Source organism: Balaenoptera physalus (assembly GCF_965194825.1).
Source record: "Balaenoptera physalus genome assembly, chromosome: 10".
Taxonomy (NCBI): Eukaryota; Metazoa; Chordata; class Mammalia; order Artiodactyla; family Balaenopteridae; genus Balaenoptera; species Balaenoptera physalus.
In genome coordinates this window covers 112,000,687-112,023,481 of record NC_138889.1, presented here as the reverse complement: position 1 = coordinate 112,023,481, position 22,795 = coordinate 112,000,687, and the positions used below count along the sequence as shown (strand labels likewise).

General features: G+C 51.9%; 1 protein-coding gene across 4 annotated transcripts in view; it reads right to left on the bottom strand.

The window, feature by feature from the left end:
* Positions 1-516: 516 nt before the first annotated feature.
* Positions 517-22,795, bottom strand: part of NAP1L4 (nucleosome assembly protein 1 like 4) — a 66,706-nt gene continuing 44,427 nt past the window's right edge. For 3 of the 4 annotated variants that reach the window (XM_082477698.1, XM_082477697.1, XM_082477696.1), the window contains 9 exons: positions 22,570-22,701; positions 18,807-18,878; positions 14,199-14,338; positions 12,845-12,990; positions 10,592-10,614; positions 10,044-10,163; positions 7,424-7,453; positions 6,923-6,979; positions 517-1,631 (listed from right to left, as the gene is read on the bottom strand). In XM_082477698.1, the coding sequence (XP_082333824.1) occupies positions 1,593-1,631; positions 6,923-6,979; positions 7,424-7,453; positions 10,044-10,163; positions 10,592-10,614; positions 12,845-12,990; positions 14,199-14,338; positions 18,807-18,878; positions 22,570-22,701 (759 nt within the window). In that variant the 3' untranslated portion in view covers positions 517-1,592. Of the gene's footprint in view, positions 1,632-6,922; positions 6,980-7,423; positions 7,454-10,043; positions 10,164-10,567; positions 10,615-12,844; positions 12,991-14,198; positions 14,339-14,855; positions 14,872-15,166; positions 15,226-18,806; positions 18,879-22,569; positions 22,702-22,795 lie in introns of all 4 variants that reach the window. The other variant, XM_082477695.1, reaches the window with a different exon arrangement.

Genomic DNA, 22,795 nt, shown 5'->3' with positions numbered 1-22,795 from the left:
GGCAAGCTGGGCACCAGCTCCTGTGCTGCATGCGGGTCGGGCCGATCCCCAGATGGGCAGCTGGAGCGAGGGCCCGGGCACCAGGTGTCTCCCCGCTAATGAAGGGAAGCAGGGAGGGCGCAAGCACCAGAAAAGCACCAGCGAGAAGACACGCCGAACGTGGCCATGGCGCAGCAAGTGTCCCTCCTGGAACCTTCTCATCGGAAAGGCCCAGCCCCGCACACGCGGAGAAACGACTCTCTGCTGGGGGGAGGAGCAGATGCTCTCTCGGGGCAGCAAAGAGCCCACCCGGGACCCCAAACCCACCCCGACGGTGAAGTGGGCCTGCAGCCCTAACTCAAGACGGGCTTTAAAGCCTCAAACTCAAAACAGAAGAGGAGGAGCCCGGAAGTCCTGGATCTGCCCACGCCTGGGCTCCAGAGACCCGGGCTCCAGAGACCCCGTCCGGGAGGCTGCGCAACCACTTCCGCGAGCCCCACCCGCCCCAAGTGCCCCAACCCGCCGGGCCTCCTGCAATGAAGACACACACAGCGCTGGGCTCGCAGTTCACAACTTTAATAGAATATTCTAACTAGTCTGTACAAATTGAAAACACCGTATTCAGTTACAAATGTATCATAAGTAAGGCTGAGCGCTCTACAGCCTGGCCACAGCGTGGATGCCCCCGGGGCCAGAGGTCACACACTCGACACCCACATTCCAGCCAAGAACGGTAGCTCGGAACCCAGGGCTTTTAAGACAAGATGAATGTGAGGCTGAGGAACGGGAGCTACCGAGAAAGCAAGACATTTTACACACTGCGTGGGAAAGCTGTACTTTCCTGCCCGAGCCCCTCCCTGCAAAGCCTGGCAAACTCTGGCTCTGCCCACAGCCCCACCCCCGTCCTCAGCGCCAAGCGTGGCCCATGCGTCCCGAGAACCAGCCCCGGCCCACGGCTGGCGGGAGGGAGGGCCTTCTTCCATGCGGGTGGACCACCAACTCCTGCTTGGGGAGACCCAACTCCTGTTGGGTCTCTGGTGCCCACAGGGTCTCAGAAACTCGAAGGACAGCTCACGTCCCAAGCCCTCACAAGCGTGAGAGAGAAATAAATACGAGATGAACCACAAAAGCTCGCGCCTCAGGCTCAGCGGGCGCCGCAACCCTCACCGCAGCCCCGAGGAAAATAAAACCAAAGAGCGAGCAGGATGAGAAATGGTGCCAACCCCGGCCGGCTCTCCCGAGACAACTGGAAACTGCATGTGGGTTTCTTCCAATGAAACAGGAATCCCGTCTGATGGCGGGAGGGGTGAACTGGTTCTACATGCCCTGGAACTGCACCCTGGACACGTGCCCCTGGCGTCAAGTGATCCACCCCCACCCCACCGCCCCGGCGGTCTGCGAGGCCCTTCCCAAGGCAGGGCTGGGCGGGTCCACTGAGCTGCACCCAAGGCCGCAGAGGGTGCTGGAATTAAACCTCCTATTTCTGAAATGCATCTGAGTTGCCACTGTACAGGTTAAGCAAAATAATAAAGTAAAAGGAGAAGTTAAAGTGAAAACCATGCACTTGAAAACAAGTCAGGCGTAAGCACTTGTCCACACGCGCGAGCGGCGCCTCACTGCTGCTTGCACTCCGAGGGCTGGCTGGGCTCCTTCTGTCAACGAGAGAGAACAAGACTTGTAGAGAACCGAGCAATTCCATCAACCAGGCATCTCCAACCAACAACGAAAACAAAGACTCAAGTAGTTCACTCGTTCTTACTGAAAACATGGCCACTACAAATATACTTTCAAAATAGTAACAAATAAGCAGCTAACTTCCCAGAAACAAGGTCACAGCGGGGCTGCCTCTTTCTGTATAAAGACATTCTAATTCTCAGCAGGAGGGTCTCGGGGTGAGGGAGGTCCTCCGGTGGCAGACAGTAATTAAACGCACAGCAGTGCCCCCGCCCCAAAGCTGGCAGGCGCCTCAGCTCTGGGGTGAGCACGCGGGGAGCAGCGCCGGCTCCCTTCCATCCCCGAGGCGAACAAGGCTCCCGGCGCTGCCTGGAGCACACCGGCCCCCAGGCCGGGCCCTGAAGCAAAGCCTCTCCTGCACTGGCCCGTGGCGCCCTGACAAAGGACGAGAGGCCACTAGGAACTCCACAGCCCAGCCCCAATCCTCCCAGGAGCCCCCAGTTGGGAATTCCACCCTTTCGGAGCAGGCACGAGCGAGACGAGGGGCAGACTCACTTCAGCATGATCTGACGGCTGTGTCTCACACACTGAAACCCACTTAGCAACCCGTGAATTCCGTGTGGAGGCCAGCACAGCCTGAGAGACAGGTAACGATTTCACTAGGACTTCTGAGCAAATGGATTTACTCGTCAATAACCTATGATCTTGGCTGTGAAGATGACAGATTACTCTGAATACAACTTGGCACGTCTACGGAGTCTTAAGAAAAACCCGCACCACACATTTCAGAAGAACCATCTGGGATGACACAACTGACACCTTGCATGGAATAAGCTGGGCTACAGTGCATTCCTTGGGAAACCACATCTAAGGGATGAAAAAGATGTGTAAAGGGTGCATAAAGACAAAACAATCATCTGGGGCCCTGGGCTAAGCTCCTTGGTTGTAAGTGTAATAGCACAGGGACAAGCTGGGACTTCCAGGTCTGGCCTGGGTCTCGGCCCAGCACTGCCCAGCACTGCCCAGCACTGGGCTAATGGCACCGGCCCATCACACACTCACTGGAAACACTGCCGAAGAAAGAGCCTGGGCACCAAAACAAATACCCCGACCAGAAATCCTAGTTGAAAGAGACCTAACTCAAACTCTGTCATCTCAAGGGGAGACCTGGAGGCGGCCCAGACTGTGGCCGGGGGATCAGACGCCGGCCCCAGACTCGCTGGGGAGGTGCCCCAGGACTGGGACAGCACTGGCAGGGGCCGGGGCAGTGGCGTGCAGCCTTTTGTGGACAGGGGGAGAAGTGTGTGGGTTTCCATAACTGGAGCTGCAGAAAGGAAGGAGGTGAGAGAAGCTGAAGCTGAGGGAGTGGGACGGTGTCGTGGCTGTGGTATAGTGGGCGGGGCGGGCGGGCGGCACAGGGTGGCCGACTTGCTGCTCTACATCCTTCTGGGTAAATACACATGCGGGACGTACAGGACGCCGTGAATACAGAGCGGCACAGTTTACAATGTGCTGTCTCAGCGACATCACATCTGTCTTTAACCAGGAGAAGCCATCGTCTGTCTGTCTACGACGAACTCCTTCCTCGGGTGCGGAAGACCGCTGGGGGAAGGGTCCTCGCCAAGACCAAGACCAGGGCTGTTGTGAGGGTGACAGCCAGGTGGGGACCTTGTGCTTAGACAAGAGGCAGAAGGTGGGGCCTGCCAGGCAGCAGAGGGCTGGGCTGCCACCAGCACCCCGCCTCCCGAGGGCCACGTCCAGCCCAGCCCTGGGCCAGCGTCCACACGTGCACACACACACACGACTCCCGGGCTGCGGCACCAGCGCAGAAGCCTGGAGCCACGCGTGTGAGCTTCATCGCCGGGACACCACGGTATTGGCCTGTGACAGAGGGCAGGGCAACACTGCACTCAACCCGAGCGCCCTCCGCCTCACAGCACGAAGCTGTCGGAAGTCAAGGGACGGGAGTCAGTGCTTCAAAGGCACAAACTAACAGTCAACACCCTGCCTGGGGCGGGCGGGCACTGAAAAGAAGGGCTTTCACTGCCGGCAGCAAGCACACGCCACCACCACGGCCTCAGGGCTGGGGGCCCGAGGCCCGAGCGCCTGCCCAACAGCCCAGGACACGACCCCCTCCACGGGGCGCCTGACGACAGGCGAGACGGCACGGCCGTGGTTCTGCCACAGAAGAGTCCTCCTCGCCCAGAGGTACAGGCTGGACCGTTTACGGACGCGTCGCAGTCACTGGCAGGGTGGGGAGCGGCGGGGCTTCAGGCCGAACCAGCCTGGCTGACACGTCCTTCCCACACACAGGGCAGCAGGAATCAGACAATAAGCAGATACAATTTTAAATGATCACATCTGACCCTTTAAAACAGAGAAGATTCCAGGCGTACATTCACTTCATCTAATTAAAATGCTTCCTTTAGCCCAAGTCTGCCCACCTGCCCGTTAGTCTTCTAGGAAAGCCAGCCCGCCCGAGTAAGACAAGAAGGCGATGCAGACGAACCCTCAAAGGCATGGGGCTGACAGACCCCCAGACCACGGCTCTGTCCCAGGAGCCGCTCCCACACCACTGGCCTGCTTAGCTCAGCGCGGGCAGCCCCTGCTCTCTCCTAGATGCTAACACCGCCGCCCTGGCTTCTCACAGGCTCTCCTGTTCGCACCTTCCTCCCTTGCCCCACAAAAGCCGACGGTGTCGTACGGGAGAGGGACTTCATGACTGGGGCAGAGCTACGAGGACCCATGACCCCCAGAGGGGGACAGGGCGGCTCCAGGGACTTGCAACGCTCGCTTGGATCTACAACGGGTCCTTTTCTTATTCGTGCAGCAACCTCGACAGCACTTACTAACGCTGACGTGACACTGGTGCCAGCAGCTTCTGAGACACAAGATCCTGGCGCATTAAAGTTACCCCTTTATTATCTACTGGTCTGCACAGCACCTGAATTTAAAAAGTATAAACAATCAACAGACACACGTCGAGAAGAATCACAGCAGGCAGCAGACCTCGTCCTGCTGAGGCCAGCATGGCTGGGGGACCTGTGCATCCTGGTCCCAGGGCCCTCTTGTTCTGTCCTCTTCCCGGGGTGGGGGGGTGGGGCAGCCCCATCGTCAACAAAGCTTTCACACCAGTTACATCTCTGCTACTTGGTCAGCGACAAGCACTGGGCTCAGCAAGTAGGAGCCAGATGTGGTTTCTGTCGGTTTTAAAAGCACACACGACAGACACCCGCACAGAAACACTGCTCTTCAGAAAGCCCTCGTCCAGGCCAGCACGTGCTGAGCGCGCCAGGCGCGCCACCGAGTCACAACGACATGGCATTGTTACAAAGCACAGACCAGAAGTTTGGAAGTTAGGAATGAATGGAATTCCACCTTACCTAGAAACGTATGAATGATTAACAGACAAAAATTACACCTAAATGGGGAAAAAAATTGAAAGGAACTGTCAGCATGAAGGAAAATGAAATGCACAAAATTATACAGGAGGAAAGCGCCACAATTTCTCATGATACAAAGGGCTGCAAAAATACTGACCTTGAGATGGGAAACCTCAACACCCAGATCTGTACCTTTAATACCCAACAGTTCTTCCTGACCTTCCTTTGCTTGTACAGACTGTGATGTGACTGAGCTCTCCGAGGAGGTGCACACGGAGGAACAGAAGCGTCACATCACGACCCCAGAGGACAGGACTAGGGCATTTCGACTGCACGTGGCTGACCGAGGGGCCCTCCTCAGGCACCTCGCCCACTCCCAAACAACACAACAGACCGAAGGCTTCACGAAGGCTTAGTACTGACATGTCTCTACTTTCTGTTAAGCTATCTGTGATCACTTGGTGAGAATGCTCTTCTAGAAAACCCAGACGTGAGAGGAGACAGAAGGTTTGGCAAGGGGAGAGAGAGGACGGACAACAGGAGGAAACAACAAGAAATGGGGAACAGAGCCGCCGCTGTCAGCGAGACAAGTGACCAGAGACAGGACACTTGAGTCCAGCAGTGGACACGGTAACCAGCCACCTCTGCTCTAGAAACCCCACCGTGAACGTGTGCGTCAGCGCCCCCGAGCGCAGAAGAACAGCCAGATACAAACACCTGGGAGCGGGCACGGCACGGTTCTATGATTACCTCACAGCGAAGGGCGATCCACTCGAGGCAGGGCCCTGGGCTCGCAGCTCAGGAACTGAGCACAGGTGCGCCGTCCATACGGCGACGCCCCAGTGGACAGGCTGGCTTTGAGAAGAGGAACACGTCCGAGCCCATTCCCAGGGCAGTATCTACATGGCACGCTGAGGATTTAAACCCACCACGAATCCTTCCCCAGAAGGAACTACTGCTGTAAGCATGCATTCACAGGAACATCTGGTGCTATAAAGTGATCAGACCCAGTTACACACTGACAGCTTAGTGCACGGTCCACTTCGGGCACAACGGGGGTAAACAAACAACACACAAACGTCTACTTAAATAGAGATACAGATTCTACAATGCCAAGTAATGTTAGTATTCTGACAGCCCGTGATACATCTGGTCCTAAGAGGCAAGTGAACTATAAATTTCACATGGGCAAACAACAGTAATTCTCATTACAGCTTCAGGACAGTGTTAGAACAGTTCTGTATTTAAAATATGTGTCAAGTGGCAAGTCCCTGATGTACGCTCATCTGAGACCGTAAGTAAAAACTCAGACACGCGTAAAATTAATGGGATTGCCCACTCATCCTAATCGGTTGTTTTTTTTTTTTTTTCTTTGCAAAGCTTCCTAATTTATTTCAAATTATCTGAGCTATCGAGACATGTCTTTTGAGTATTCTCAGCCCATGTACAATTGTAAAATTATGCCTACAACTCCATTATCCTAACATTAACAAAACAAAACAAGCCCCCCACCAGGTCCCGTCTCTGTACCTTTTCCAAAAACAAACACACAAAACAAAAAAGTTTATTCATGTTGTCAGTTAAATCATTATCTTAAAAGAATTAAAGATCTGGAATGTAAAGCTGCTCTACTGAACAAGTTTATATAAATAAGATATAGCTTGGGAAAGCATTGGAAAGCAGTTTAGTATTCATACTTCACACTCAAATTATATACCAGGTGTCTAAATAGCTCCTCATTCAAGTATTTTTCTGGTACATTTTAACTTTCCTAATTAGAGAATGACAGGTACATATTCGTAACACCACTACCTCAAAGTGGGGAACATGTTTTAAAAGGTCAACAGTGTAGCAAACACAGGTGTGGGAAGCCCCAAATAACTAACCTTGGGGTTAATTTCGGCATCGTCCTCATCTTCTCCCTCCTCGTCACCTTCTAATTCCTGCATTAAAAGGAGTGAGAGCTAGTTGAACAGACAGGACTTAAGTTCTTGTGGATCCACCAGCCACAAATAAAGCAATACTTTGATTCTGAAGGAAATCAATTACAATCATTGCTAGCCATACTTGATTAAATCCCCTCCTCTGGGCACTTCTTGTTCTGGCAGATAACCCTGAAATAAACATATTGCTGAAAAAGTGGATTTTGTTTGCTAAATGGTTATTTTCTAAGATGCATTTTCATAAGCCAATTGCAGAGTCAAACTGGACACTGCTTCCCATCTGCCGTGTCTTTCCGTAGTATTCAATAGGGCTGAAAGCTTCAAAGGCAGCTTCCCACGAGACGAGTCTAAAGCGGTCCCCTGACTTCATAACCTCCATCCACTCAAGCAGAGAAGGCCTAAAGCAACCTCGGGGAATGATGTCTCATGTAAACCATGTCTTACCTCCTCCTCTCCTTCCTCACCTTCTTCAAACTGAAAAGAAAGGAAACAGGTTTTTAGGTTTTATAAAGCGTGGTGGCAACCTGACGCAGACACAGCCCGTCAAGCGCCTACAGGGGTAGGGCCTAAGGAGAGCGGGAAGTGGCCTGGCCTCTGAGCAGAGCTGGCAGCTCTGCTCCAAGCCAGGGCCAGAAGTGTGGGGCCGCTGGCTCACAAGCCCTGCCCTGTTAATAGGATACCAGGTATCTGAAAACCACTCAAAACAAAGACTGCGGATGGGGACGGGGTGAAGAAAGGAAACCGTCGGCTTGGGTGTGCGCTGGGTCCAACTGGGAAACTGGCTGATCTAAGCAAACCAGTAGCGTAATTTTATCACATACTGGACTTTCAATGTCATTTTATAACTCAGGCAAGGGGAAATCTTTAATCTGTATTTAGAAATGTAATAAAATCTTGGTGTTTAATCTTTAAAGTAAGTCAGAAAAAGTGTGCATGGGAGAAACTCCAACACTGTAGCTGAATGAATGTCTCAATTCAATGTCTTGTGTGTCCAAAAACACTGCTGGCCAGGCTCTCAGCCAAGTCCCGAATATCAGATTGCTATCAAAAGCCAAACAAAACTGAACAACCCTCGTCGCTGGTGGCTGCATCGACACAGACATACGAAGATTCAGCAAGCTTTCTCTTATAAACCTTTCTTCTTGGAGCCCCCCGCCCCCTATTCGTCAGCAACAACTCAGACGGAACTCAGAAGAGCACAGTGCTGGCAGGGCCTGGTGCGGTCGGGCTGGGATCTGACCGTGTCTTGGAACCTTTTCCTCCAGGCCTCTGACAAAGAAGACCTTTCAGCGTCTTGCAGCCGACAAGACTCTCACTGCAGCATTTCAGGTCGCACTGGAACCAGCCTCACACAGGCTCAAGTGCCCATTTTCTGAGGTTCAAAGTCCATCATTTCACCCTGGCCCCATCTTCTGAGCGAGCTCTGTGCGGGCATCTCACACTCGGGCAGAGCAGAGGCTCCAGAGTGGGGTGTGCAGCCCGTGGGACGAGTGAGGTGACCCACGTGAGTGTGGAAGACAAAACCAGGACTCCTCCGTCCACTTCACCCCAGAACGATGCCCAGTGTCCACATCGCCCCCAGCATGTCTGCCGTCGCTGCACTCATCTCTGTCCCAGTGCCACCGAGCCTCCTCTGCCAGGAGCCTGAGGAGCAGCTGCAGTGACTACCACCAACCCCGGTCCACGCGTGGGAACCGGCAGAACTAGGGCTCCAGCAGACGCAGGCTGACGTGAGCCCCGGGACCACACTGCGAACCTGCGGTACCTGCACCGAAGGCATTGTGAATGAACATGGACACGGATGTTACAGGCAAACACGCTGCCCTGCTCACCAGGAGCTGCTATGCTGCCTGTACTATAAATATATACGCGCTGCATAATTAAGTTTTTAAACTGATGGGTGTATGATCAAAAAAGTTTGAGACCACTGGTCTAGAGATGAGTTTCCCACTGTGTGTAGCCACTAGATCTTTTTTGGTCAAATTAGATAAATCCAACCCCTAGTTCCTCAGTTGCCAAGGGCCGTACCTTGAATCTTCCAGCGTCACGTGGTGCCAGCCCTGCTGCAGCAGACGGAGCAGAGGACAGCTCCCTCATCACAGGAGGTGCTACTGGAGAGCACTGGTCCAGAATTTGTTGCATAACCAGCATTTCCTTAGACTTAAGTCTGAGCAACTACCTGAGCGCTAAGATGACTCCAAACTGCGCTGTGCTGTGTGTGTCCGTGTTCCCGGATTCCCACAAGTACCTCCCCGCCCGGGGAGGGACAGACCGCACCTGAGCAGCTCACTAGTGTCAGGCGATGTAGCCAGTACGCCCTGGGCTGGCCCACTCCCGCCGCGTGGGGGCCTTCAGCACAAAGGAGGGCACGAAGCAGCTGGGGCCTGCCCAGCAGCCGCAACAGACCTCGCCAGAAAGGAACCTCAGAGCACTCAACACAAGCGAGCAAACAGCATCCAAGCACACTTCCAGCAACACGCCACAGGACAGACCTTTATCTCCACACAACAAGAGGGCTCGCGGCAACCGGGCCTTGGTCACGATGGAGAACCATTTCAGGTGACAGCCCGGGGCAGCTGGCCAGGCTGTGCTCAGGGGTCCTGCTCCCAAGTTCTGACTGTGGGAGGGCGAGTTCCTTCAAGCAGAGGGGAAGGTGGCCTGCGCAGCCGGGCTGTTTTTCCGTGGAGCGTGGGGTTCTATTTCTTTGGGGTCGATATGCCACGTGCTAGCACGACTCGGCTCTGCAGGCCATCGCTTGGAGAACAGGAGTTTCCTCACGTTCAGAAGTCACCCAAAGCCACAGACCTCGCGTGCAGCAGCGAACCCCTGGGTCCTTAGAGGACATTCTGAAACACGTCACTGGCCGGGCCCACGTGGGCGCGTGGTGCTCAGATGCCTCAGAAAGACCTGCTTCTCCCGCCTCTGCCATCTCCCTGCCCAGTCTATTTCCTCCAAACCAGAGGGCAGTGCCCCGTGGACCTGGTGGAGGATGTCATGAAAATCTCGGCTGGGCTTCCCAAGCCGGCACCCGCTCTGACCCCGGCGGCCCCCACAGGCCACCTACGTTGTCGTCGTCCTCTACGGCCTCCCCCGTGAAGTAGAGCACAGCGCGCGGCACGATCCGCTCACGGAAGAAGTGTCCAATTTCAAAGTCGGAAGCTAACGTGAATTCGGAGTCTTCATCCTGAGGGGAAAAGCGAAGTGCTAACTTGCTTCAGTGGGGTAAGCGTCACATCCCCTCGCCCATGCCTGACCCCCCCACTTCCGGTGACTGGGCTTATAAAGCACCCAGTGCGGGCACTGCTGGGTGACAGGCATCTCTGAGGTTAGGCCACGTTAAAGGAACCCTTGCAGCCAAATGGCAGGAAAGCGTAGGGCCCAGAGGGGCCGCACAGGGCCACACGTGCGAGGGGGTGAGGCTCAAGGACACGCCTGCCCTCAGGTCCACCCACAGAACGCGCGCTTCTGTCCCACCCCCACGGTGCAGTGAATACAAATTCACCCTTGGTTTTCAGGCAGTAATAACAGATTAAAAAGAAAGTAGCAAAATACTCGGGAAACAAGGACCTTAACAGCAAAACAACATACTTTTTTGATAACCACACATCTTACCAGTGATTCTCCATCCCCTGATGCTAGAAGAAAAGACAAAACACATCTGCATTACATCGACAACCAAAACCTTCTAAAGCCCACACAGGAGGCTCAGCTGACAAATAAAATGGAACACTTCACTAGAAATCGCCTAAGCGCCGTGCCTCCCCATGGCCGGCTTCCCCCTCCCCCGCCTGCTGCAGGCTGAAGCTGGCCCCAGCACCGCCAGGCCCCCTGCCCTCCCCCCACCCCCAATCAAGGGCCAAAGGCTGGTAGCCAGTGAGGCTCACAGGCCCAGCTGGAGAAGGCCACTTTCAGAAGAGACTTTACAGACGTTTAAAGCATCAGCAGATGGAAAGGTGCACCGGCTGCCCAGACTGTGGCCTTTCAGGGCATTTGTGTTTTAAGCGGAGTTTTAACTCGTGTCCTACAAAACTACAGGTGACGTTTCGGTAGAGGTACAGGAAGCACTTGAAGGCTGTAAGTCCTCAGTGTGACTGAGGCGCCGCATCTCAGCTAGGTCGAAGCTGCACCCCTGCCTGCTTGCAAAGGGGAAGGAGAGAGTCGTGCTGAGCCACTCCTCCCGCAAAGACTGCAGCGCGCAGGGCGACGTTACTCACCGACACCCACAGCAGAGGCCCGCGCTCCACACAAAAGGTGGGCTGAGATTCGGTTCCAGCACCCACGGCCCTACAGACCTTGGTGCCGAACTACAGCCCAACACGGAACCAAGAAAACACAGACTTAAAACCGCGCTCAGTGAAGCCCAGTGACGCTTCGCCAGGCGTCGCGTCCCCTTTGCCGGGCTCACCCTGCCTTTGTGTCTTCCCTGTCGCCCCTCTGCTGCAAGGTCTGTCTCCGTGGCCAGCACAGAGAGGGGCACGTGCCATCTCAGCCGCGGCGGAGCAGGTGCTGGTGCGAGCACCGCCCCCCGTGGGCGGCGGGGCGGCCCGAGCCTCGGCCTGTAAGAGCCCCAGCCGCTGTTCAAGACGCAGGTTCGGGGACCCTGGCCTCAGGGGCAGCCAGCAGCACAAGGACTTCCTCGTTTGACTTCTGGACCAGCTTTGTAGGATTAAAGCCAAACAGCGTGCTGGACTAGCCACCTTTTATTTCCTTCATTTCAAAAAGCATTTCAGCAATTTTGATTTTTTTCCTTGACCACTCCATCACCCCCACCACTGACATCCTCTATTCCTTTTCATAGAGCATATCACTTGATATTACGTTTATTCAATTACTTTAAAAATAGTGATATACCATAAAATTCACCCACTTGAAGTATACAATCCAATGACGTCTGATACATTTTTAGACTTGTGCAACCACACAATGCAGTTTTAGAACCCCCAAAATCACCCCCAAATTCTTGAGTCCACTTGATTCCATTTTAATTGTTATTATTTAAAACTTCCAAAAAAGCCACTGAATTTAGGAACCAAAGCCCCTTTGCTTCACGGTGAATTCATACAGGAAGCCCCCCATATGCCCACGTGAGGCTCTGAAAGGCATCTTCCCAAAAAAGGAAATTTAAGAACTACATTTATGGCTGTTCTTGTCCCCAGAACTGATATACATTGGCATCTTCCAGGTTCAAAGACAAGTCACAGACAACAGCCACAACAGTGAAAAACAACGGACTGAATGGTGATGGGCAGCTTGGTGACTCGGCACGAGGGTCAGAGTCAAGAGGGAAGCCACCCCGTGGCCCCCGACAGACAACCCAAAGGGCCACCAATTACCTAGATCAGGGCTGGCATTTATTTCCAACTGTTTTTTGTTCACTGAAAATAAAGAGAAAATGTTTTCCCCTCATATCCATATTTTAACGCTGCCAGCGGGTCTGACCTTCGAATTCTCAGGATTAGGAAACTATGTGAAGACTTCCAAGTAATTTCCCTCAAAACCAGCGGCTGAGCCATTACTACTTCCATCTCTCTTTTACTGAGGGGTGGGAGCAGAGAACAAGCGTCCAAGCTATGATTCTGTCCTAAGTCTGTGTTTGTCACAATATATTAGTTCCCAAACCCCTTGTGCTCTATACCAAGGCTCGAAGAAAAAACCAAAAACCCACCTGAGAGGGAGGGGTGGGCCGACGCCCTGCAGGCTGTAGCTGTGCTGACCCCTCCCCCCGCCCCCGCCTCGGGCTCACCCTCCTGCCAGGACAGGCACCCGTGGCCCCGCCCCCCAGCGCTCGCCCGAGGACCAGAACCGACTTCCCGATGTTAACAGTCACTCTGTGTGTAACCTGGAGTCACAACCCAGCCCACTCACCTTTCAGCGGATTGAAGAAGTTGAAAAAGGAATCGTTGGGGACTTGTTTGGTGATTGTTCTGACGGTGCCTCGGCCCTTATGTTTCTGCTTTTTCTTGATGGTTTTGACTGTTACATTTTTTCCCTTCTTCCAGTCAATGGTACACCTACAGGGACAAGACCGTGATCACGGGTACACACTCCATGAGAAAAACTGGTCACGCGTGTGCCCAGCAAGCAAATCACAGCTCTGTGCTTAACCCCAAAACAACTTAACAACCTGTGAGCAAGCACCCGGCACGTGGTGAGCTCGCGTGAAGGCCAGTGAAGGCGGAGGGCGCCGCCAGGCAGGCTGTCAGCGCGGCAACTCCCGCAGCTGCACAGCTTTAACCCCCAGACGTCTCGCAGGGGTCCTCCAACGTTCTTCCCGTGACCATGCCCGCTCAAGGGCTTGTCACCTGCTGCCCCTTCACAGACCCCACAGCGCACAGGAAGCCATCCACTCAGGCGCCTGAATTCTCAAGACAACTAACTACGCGAGTGGGACAAGCTGGAGAAAGCAAGCAGGTGGCTACCGCAAACACTGGTGACCGGAGCAAGACACAAGGGTTCCAAGAGTGCCGAGCGGCCCCTGGTGGGGACCGCGCTCTGAATCACCTTGAATCAACAGGTAAGCCCTGGCAGTGTCTGAATAGCGTCTGCTCAAGGACATGCCTGGGAAGGCAGGCCTTCTCACCCGATGGCCTGGCCGTGGGAAACAATCTACATGACTCTGGCCATTTCAGTCCAGCAGGATTTTAACAGAGTTCTGTATTACTCACACAGGGAGATTCATCAGGATAAGTACTTGGTTCAGTGAATAAGGATAATTGTTTGAATCAAGAATGAAACAATTTCCCAAACCGTCTCAAACCAACCAAGAGGCATGAACTCCAAGCCACTCTCCTTGGTGGGCCACAGGCTGCAATCACCAAGGTGCTCAGTCCTGAGGCCAACCACACTCATGCGGCCCCACCGAGGCCAGTGCTGCCCTGTACTGACTCATTCATTCACTCAACAAATACCTGCTGAGAGGAATTTATTAGTTCAATGACCACTGCTTCACTTAAGGTGACTGGAGATCCCAATGCCCTCATTAAAACGAGGAAATTGGGCCACTACCCCAAACCCTGGCCCACGTAACCACATTAATACATTTCCCAGTGCCAGCCATCATATTCCCAGAGAGACTCTTTAATTTCAATCTTTGTCTTTTGGGCTTCTAAACAGATTAAAGGCTTTCTGCTTTATTCCTAACTTCCATCTTACTTGTAAAGTTGTAAAACCATCTCCTGCTTTTGTTTCAGAAAAAGAAGTTGAAATGGCATTTCCTTACCCGTCACAGTCAACTATTTCAGGACCTTCAAAGGAAAAGGGATCGGCCTTATCTGGCTCTGACTTCATCTTGTATGTTTTTGTCAGGACTGAATTGGTAAAGTAGTCGTTGGGTTCAAAGTGGAACTCTAATACAAAAGACTGGAAAAAAAGACAAAAACTCGGGCTAAGCACCACTTAAAATCTATGAATAACTAGCGACCGACTTTATGAATCACACAGTACTTACTGGAACCCAGCTCTTCCCTAAGCATGACACCACAGGCAGAAACCATGACTGAAAAGCTCAACAGGTGTGGCCACATAACAAGAACTTGTTGACTGCAAAACCGCCGGCACGCAGTGAAAGCACAGCGGCAGGCGGGCAAACAGCCATCACCCTTAGGGCCCTGCCACCTCCCCCCCAGGGAGGACAAGCTCTCCTGAGGAGTGTGGCTTCTCGCTGCTGCCTCACCCTCCCTTCCCCGAGAGCACAGCAGGGTGGGGTCTGGAGGCAGAGGGCGGCAGCACAGCCCTGTCTCCCTCTCCTTTCTCTTGGGCGGAGCAGCTCCTTCTCTGCCGCGCAGCGGAAGGGCCGAGACTCCACGTGGGGAGAGAAGGGGAGGCACTGACTGGGCCTCGTCAAACCACACCAAGGACAAGTTCACCCTTCACTCACAAAGCACTCTTCAGACCTAGAGACACGCATGGGAGGAATGGACAAAAGGGTGTACAAAGCAGTAGTAACAAATCAGAAGATATTCGTGCACACAGTAATAAATGAAAAATAAAATGAGACGCCCCCTTTCTGGGCAAAATGTCCAAAGAACACATGGTACTGGCAAGTGTTTTGGGAAGCCAGGGGCACTCATATACTGTAAAGGGCTTTGTGAAGGGCAATTTGGCAACATCAAAAAATTAACAAAATAAAAAACATTCTGGGACCCAATAACTCTGTTTTGAGGAATGCGTCCTATTTCAGAAAGAAACCTGGATGGATGCAGCAGCATGTGCAAAGGTACTGACCTCAGCCCTTCTGACAAGACAATCTGGGGGAAGTAAATAACAGAGACAGTCTGAAGGACCGGCTCCGGGTCTGGACAGCCTCTGCCCGTCAGTGCTGTGTGATTCTGGGAAGCTATTCAACATCCCTGTGCTTTCGTTTCCTCACCTGCAAAATGGAATAAACAACCCTTTCTCTCCATGAGTTCACTTGAGGATTAATCTATGGAAGCACTTAGAACGGGGCCAGGTTTACAGGCATTACTTGCTAAATGTTAGCTATTTCTATTTTTATTGTAATGGTACAACCACCAGTTGAGAAAAAAATTAAGAAGACTAAAAACAAACCACTTCCACAAGGGGAAGTGAAATAAAAACTCTCCCAAGAGGGGGATGAGGAAGAGAAGGGCCACAAGGGCCTGGAAAGTACAGACACAAGCGGCCAAGAGGATAGGAGGCGGTCCTGCCAGTGTTCAGAAGGGATGTCAGGGATCTGGCCAGGTCGCCACTGACCCCTGCCAGCGTGGTGTGGGCTGGAGGGGAAGGGAGGTCAACGAGCACAAGTCACTAGTCTGGCGAAACCGAAGTGCGGCGAGGGCAGGACGGCAGCTGTGGGGATCAGAACGTCGGTGGAATCCCTCTCCATGGCTCTCCGGAGTCTGACCCCAGGCCCCATAAACCCGGTCTTTATCTTGGACTTCAGTCACTGGAGACTGCTATTACTTGAGAACTGTTGAGGGTGGTGACCACAGGTGTGGATGAGCCACCTTGGGGACTGGGCTGGGCTAACGAATGGCACTGTTCTATTCCGTCCTTCATTACGTCCATATAGATATGGACAGAATTATTTATTTTCCTCTCTCTCTCCCCATTTCCTTCTCCTGCCATTTCTCCAAACCAAGGGTGCTACTTCCTTTCTTCATATTTTCCTACTTTTCCTTCTTTCCCTAGGCCTCTCTTTAGTCAAGAATGAGTCAAACACAACTGGGGATGATTTAAAGAAAGTATCTAACAGTCCAACAGAAAAGGGCCCAAGGACGAGGCGACCTCATTCACACCCCCCTACAGCCAGGTCAGCCATGAACATATGACAAATGCCCAGTCACACTCGCAATTAAGTGTAAAATTCCATCTCTTCTGCCCAGCAAAGTAAACACGGCTGCTACTGTCTTTGCCGACACTTGTGCTGAGAAGAGGGGAGGCGGGCCCCAGGCAACGCTGCCCACGTGCTCAAAGCAGACGACTCAAGTCCAGGCAAACGACATGTGGGGATTCTCTGTACTGTTGCTGCAGCGCTGCTCTAAGCTTGACATTATTTCAAAATAGAAAGAAACCAAAAAATGTTATTATTCCAAAAAGAAAAGTATAAAAAGATACTACTAGCATCATCAGGAGTGTGAACTGGACCACCTTTGGGCCTTATAAAGGTTTGTCTCCTTCGACCCAGTAATGACACTACAAGGAACCTAACTGAGGGAATCATCAGAAACGTAAGCAAAAGCCTGGGGCTCAAGTAAGCTGATCACGGTGCAACAACTTATAACGGGGTGGTGGCGGCAGGGGCATATTCTGGGGAATGCTGAACCTTTTTATAGCCCACAGATGCAGCAACTGTCTTCCACCCCGTGGGGCCTGCATGAGGTGAAGAGAGCAGCGTGACACTGTCCACACACTAGGACCCCACTCTGCTGAGGTACAAACACGGTGATCCTGAAGAGTGACCCTGGGGAGGGGCGAACACCCTGGCTGTGTTTCACTCTGAAGTAAGGCGGTTTCATTTTATTTTCTTTAGACATTTTATTTATTTATTTGTTGATTGATTGATTGGTTGATTGCTGCGTTGGGTCTCTGTTGCTGTGCGGGTTTTCTCTAGTTGCGGCGAGCAGGGGCTCCTCTTCGTTGCGGTGCGCAGGCTTCTCATTGCGGTGTCTTCTCTTGTTGTGGAGCACGGGCTCTAGAGCGCGGGCTTCAGCAGTTGTGGTGCACGGGCTCAGTAGTTGTGGCGCACGGGCTTAGTTGCTCCGCGGCACATGGGATCTTCCCGGACCAGGGCTCGAACCTGTGTCCCCTGCACTGGCAGGCGGATTCTTAACCACTGCGCCACCAGGGAAGCCCCCATTTCATAATAAGTTTAAAAAGGGCAAACTATGGGTGAATTCACTAAGCTGCTAATAGTTATCTCTAAAAGACAGAGTGCAGAGCGTTCTGTACACTTCTCTGTACTTTCTAAGTTTTCTTATACAAGCACATATGACTTTCACAATGGCTTAGAGTCTACCACAGCTAGGGCTCCAGCCTGTCTATTAGCCATGGAAGAGACCAAGGAAAATATAAGACAAATGGGTTGAGGAAGAAAGGGAATGGACCAAGGGAATCATCAAACAGGTGTGCGCGTGCACGCGCGCATGCACACACACACACACAGAGAGGGAAAGAGAATTCACACCCATCACAGCAAACCACAGCACTCTGCCACAGGAGGCCTCTAGGGGACACTGTGGCCAAGCCTCGCACAGGTGAGGAGCGATTACTGGGAAGAAATCGACAAGAGGAAGGCACTGCAATAACGTGGGTGCGGAAGGAAAGAAGGGGCTCCCTCAGCTACCAGAGTGACTCCCAACCTGTGAACAGGCATCACTCCGGCTGGTGCCCACACCCCAGCTGCAGAGGGATGCGAATGTCACCTCCAGAGTGGAGCAGACCAGGAAAGGGACAGATACAGGTGTGTGCGCCCCCACCCCTTGCCCCCAGCAGGCATCACCCGCAGGCCAAGGTAGAGGGAATCCCCCTCACACCGCTCTGTGGTGGGGAAGGGGGAAGAGACCGGGCCTCAGCCCCACAGCCCTCAGGCACTGTGTCTTCAAGACCTGAAACCAAGAGCCACCAGGCAGGCGGTCAGTTGTGTGGTGCTGAAATTGCTGTGGCACTGGAATGGAACCCACCAGCCACAGGCAGACCGGGCGGTCACGAACAGTGCTCCCCGAGGACCCCAGCTCAGGCATCACCGCCTCAAGGCTGCTTCACAGAAGAGGACAGGCTGGCTTAGGTCAGACTCCCCTCACTAACCGGCAGGCAGCCCACGAGAGCAAGCATTCTGGAAAGATGTGCTTCAAGACAAATCAAAGAGCAGGGAAACAGTTTTTCAGTCTTATCTATGTGCAGTTATTCTTAAAGGTAAAACCTAGTCCATTTCCTTCACTAGTATCTTGGATTTCTGTTAAAGTGCTGCTTATATTTGAATACGTACCAACCATCCTTTGCAGCCTGTTTTACATACAGTCCATCCTCACAAACCTGGGAGACACTCAGGAGAAGGATGACATCACCCCATCTGACAGAGGAAACAGACTATCCCAGAAGCCACAGCATGGCACAGCGGACGCCACGTCCAAGAAGTCCCCTCCTGCGCCTGCCCCCGCGTCTGCCCCCGAGCAGCTGGTGGACTGAGTGACTGTCCGGCTGTGCACACGGCCGGGTGAGGCCCAGGGACGCGATGTGAGAATACGCGTCTCACTCCAGTGACCCAACAAGTGAGTGGCCGGGTGTGTATTTCTGGCTCCAAGCCCTTTACCCTTAGTGGCCTGACCCTTTCTGACACCAGCCAGGAGTTCAAACAACCAGTACTCACCATAGGCTGCCCAGGGTCTGAAAATTTCACTTTGATATCCTGCAGGTGTTTCAAGATTGGCTCATCATATTCCTAAGCATAAAGAGAAGAAAAGAAAGTTCTGGTGAGCTTTTACAGGCAGCACACATGTCCTCACTGAGTCACGGTTGCATCTACTCCTAGATACTGGATAATTAGCCCTGTTGGAATTCTGTCCTTGTCACTCCCAGGAAGCCACCCAAATTTGTTCAGTCATTAGCAGTCTTAGAGTGGCAGCAATGAGGTGCCACCTTTGTCTGGCACAGAGCACTGGTAACCACCAATGCCAAGGCAGAAGGGTATCGCACTCATTGCCAGGGGCAAGAGCCCTGACTGATTTCACAGCCCCACCAGCTGCCAGTACAGACGGGGTCAGAAATGCCATCAATTAAGACTGTGGGTCCTCAGCATCTCCTAAGAGAATCAGAAGAAATGCCGGGACAAGCTACTGACCTTGGCAGCCAATTCCCCCCGCTTAGGGCACGTGGCGATAAATATCCCAAATCCAACAAACACAGTCAAGGACACTCACAAAGCAAGTCTGAGACCTAATGGCAGGCACTATGGAAGAGCTTCTAACGATGGCTCTATGCCTTTACGAGTCATCGTTATGCAAACACAGAAGTTCACCAGGGCCTGTCATTTGAGAAAGGCCAACTGAGAAAAACTCAGAAAAAAAAAATCACAGGACCTGAAACCCAGTGACCACATACTCACGAGAGGTGCTTTATTTGTGAAACAGTCACTTCACCCTGGAAGTCTGGGGACTGGACCAAAAGGATTTCCTGAGGTTCCGTTGAGCCTGATAACTACCAACTTCCCAATTTTAAATTCTTTCTACATCACAGGCAGACCTCGTTTAACGCACTTCACTTTACTGTGCTTCACAGATATTTTGGTGGGTTTTCTGGTTTGTTTTTTTTGTTGTTCTTGTTGCAAATTGAAGGTTTGTGACAACCCTGCATTGTCAGACGATGGTTAGGATTTTTTAGCAATGAAGTATTTTTAAATTTAGGTACGTACATTTTTGAGACAAAATGCTATCGCACACTTGATAGATAGATTACAGTATAGTGTAAACCTAACTTTTATGACGCACCGGGAAACCAAAAAATTCATGTGACTCACTTTACTGCTACATTCACTTTATTGCAGGGGTCTGGAACCAAACCCACAATGTCTCCGAGGTCTGCCTGCATAGAACAAACCAAAAAAAAAAAAGCAGTAACAAAGGCACCTTCCAAGTCTCTAGACAAAAAGTAAGTCCAAAACAGTTTTCAAAGAAGGCCACATCAGTCTGAGATGTCAAATCCTAAATTCTAGAACCAGAAAACACTTGGCTCCAAGATCACGTGTATCACTGACTGAGCACGTATGCCTAGTTCTAGAATCGCCAAGGCGAACGTATCACCAGTACGTTTTCCAAATACACGGCACTGGGATCTTCAAGCTCACTGCAGTCAAACTAGCAGCACCCACTGGTACCACCCCAGAGCCAGGAGACGGCCATCATGTTCTAGATCTCCTCTAAGAGCCGCACGCCTTGAGGGCCAAGGACCTTCTATGGCCCAGACCAGAACGGAAAGCCCTAAGTTAGCAGGCTCAAAACTCAGGGCCAACAGTGGAAGCAACTCAGGGACTGATTTAAAGCTGCTCTCCCTAAGTTTCAAAACTCTGCTTTTGGACCTATCTTGGCCACCACCAACAGAGAACCCAAGGACCTACAGCCAAGCCCACCTTTGGGATTTAACGTCTGACCAAAATGGAACCTACTACCATTACTTGCTTCAGGTTATAAACGGCCCAAACCACATTTCATCACTCTCTGCATACTAAATGAGTACTCAAAAAATGACACGTCTTTTTACAACTGTAAGACAAAAAGCAGCGAGACACTGTGTGGCATAAATACTGAAGCACTGACGCTAAGACAGAGGTGTTGGGGAGAACGGGAAGAGACACCTCATTCAAGTACAGCTGACCGTACCACTACCCCCCAAACCAAAGACATGCTACAGACAAAGCAGCAGCGCCATCCCTGGGTTACTAACTGGCTGGCCGGGCAACACCGGGAGCCAGGTCTCCCAATCAAGTCGCCTAACTGGCACCAAAAAGCCTACCTCATGACACCCCTGTCACCACTCACAGTGCGCCCCCAACCTGCAACACGGGCGTCACCTGGGGGACACATCAGAAACGAAGATCCTCAGGCCCCACCCAGACCTACTGACTCAGAGCCTGCACTTCCACGAGACGTCCCAGTGACAGGTACACACACCCTTCTCCATCTGCTCTGCCGGCATGGGGATTTTCAACCCTTGGGGGTACATCAGAATCATGAGAGAGCGTCTACAACACCTCAAACTCTCGCTGACCTGGGGGTGGGGAGGCACTGATGCTGCTATTTAGTTTTAAAAGTTGCCCAAGTGACTAACATACAGGCAGGGTGAGAATTTGGTTCTAGCATATATTACTCAATTTTCCCAATAAATTTCTGGCTCATGGCATTCTAGTCTTCTAGTATTCTTGGTCTAGTATTCTTTCTTTCTTTTCTTTTTTTTTTGGCCATGCCGCTCGGCTTATGGGATCTTAGTTCCCGAACCAAGGACTGAACCCGGGCCCTGGCAGTAAAAGTGCCAAGTCCTAACCACCGGACCGCCGGGAATTCCCAATGGTCTAGCAGTCTTAAACCGCACCTTTTCATATGAGACAAGAAAACACAGGCTATTGTTAAGTCATGTATTTTAAATGTTCCCCCTGTCTGGAAGCGGAGTAAGAAACTCATCCCCTCCACCTTTTCTTCAGTTCTGGCTTACACATAAGCACTCAACAAGGCAGGCAGCAGACACAGCAACGCAGCAACTCTCTGGAACCATTCTAACTGCAGCTGTGAAACCTCTGCAAACTGCAGTAGAGCGAGCTAGCTGCACGCCACCTGTGGCCGTGCTCTGATATAAAAGCACTGTGCTGACCCGTCTGGAATAAGTCCAAATGCAGAAATGACCCCCTCTGTGGACTTCTGAGCAGTACCTATTTCTGAATTCTGGAAACTTCTACCATAACTCAGCTCAGGGAGAGTCACATTTGTTACCTTTTAATTGGTTCACCATTTCATTAGAGAAAGCTCAACAAGGCAAGACAAAGAAAGTTTGGCCATTCCCATTTAAAAAAAAAAAGACTTTTTCAAGGAAAATGATTAGAAATTATTAGCAACTTGTTAAATATTTGTACAACTAGCAAGGCGGCACAACAGGCCCATTTCAAATTTCAAAAATCAATCAAAACAGAAGACCGCGTGCCAGCGAGCGTGCGCCTGTGTGTAAACGCACACATGGGTACATGTGTACACACACACGCACGCACACACACTTCACCGCTCAGTATCAACTCCTCCACTCCCGCCCCTCGTCCTCACTCTTCTCACTTGTCCACATCACTGTGAGGTAGAGAAGGGTCTGCAATCTGTTAACATGCTTCCTGGGGTGAGACAACAGACACTTTACAAGAGGCAAAGCGACCCTAAGCTTGGCTGAGGTTCCGTGTGGCAGGCTTTTCCGAGAGGGCCGCTACATGAGGGCGCACGGGGGCTCCAGCTGCAGCCAGGCCTCCCGGGGACCCTGACTCCTCTGAGTTATGGTCACAGAAGGCGCCTTTCCACCCACAATCAACAACTGCTAGACATGCTGTTAAAAGTGCACAAATAAATAATGTCTTCTATAAAGTGGGAATGTGCCTGTGTGCTTACCTGAACTAATTCACTTAGCATATCTACATTTCTGAAGATGGTAAACCAGAACTCTGGAATTCCTTTTGGGTTTGGCTCTTCTGCTGCTGCTTCTTCTTTTTCCGCTATGACTGCTTTATTTTTTATGTCTCCCTAGAAAAATAAAGATGCAAAATTGGATACTTATCATGAAGCAACAACTTTACAAATAATTGAATGGCTTAATACAGACCATATTTTCAGAATC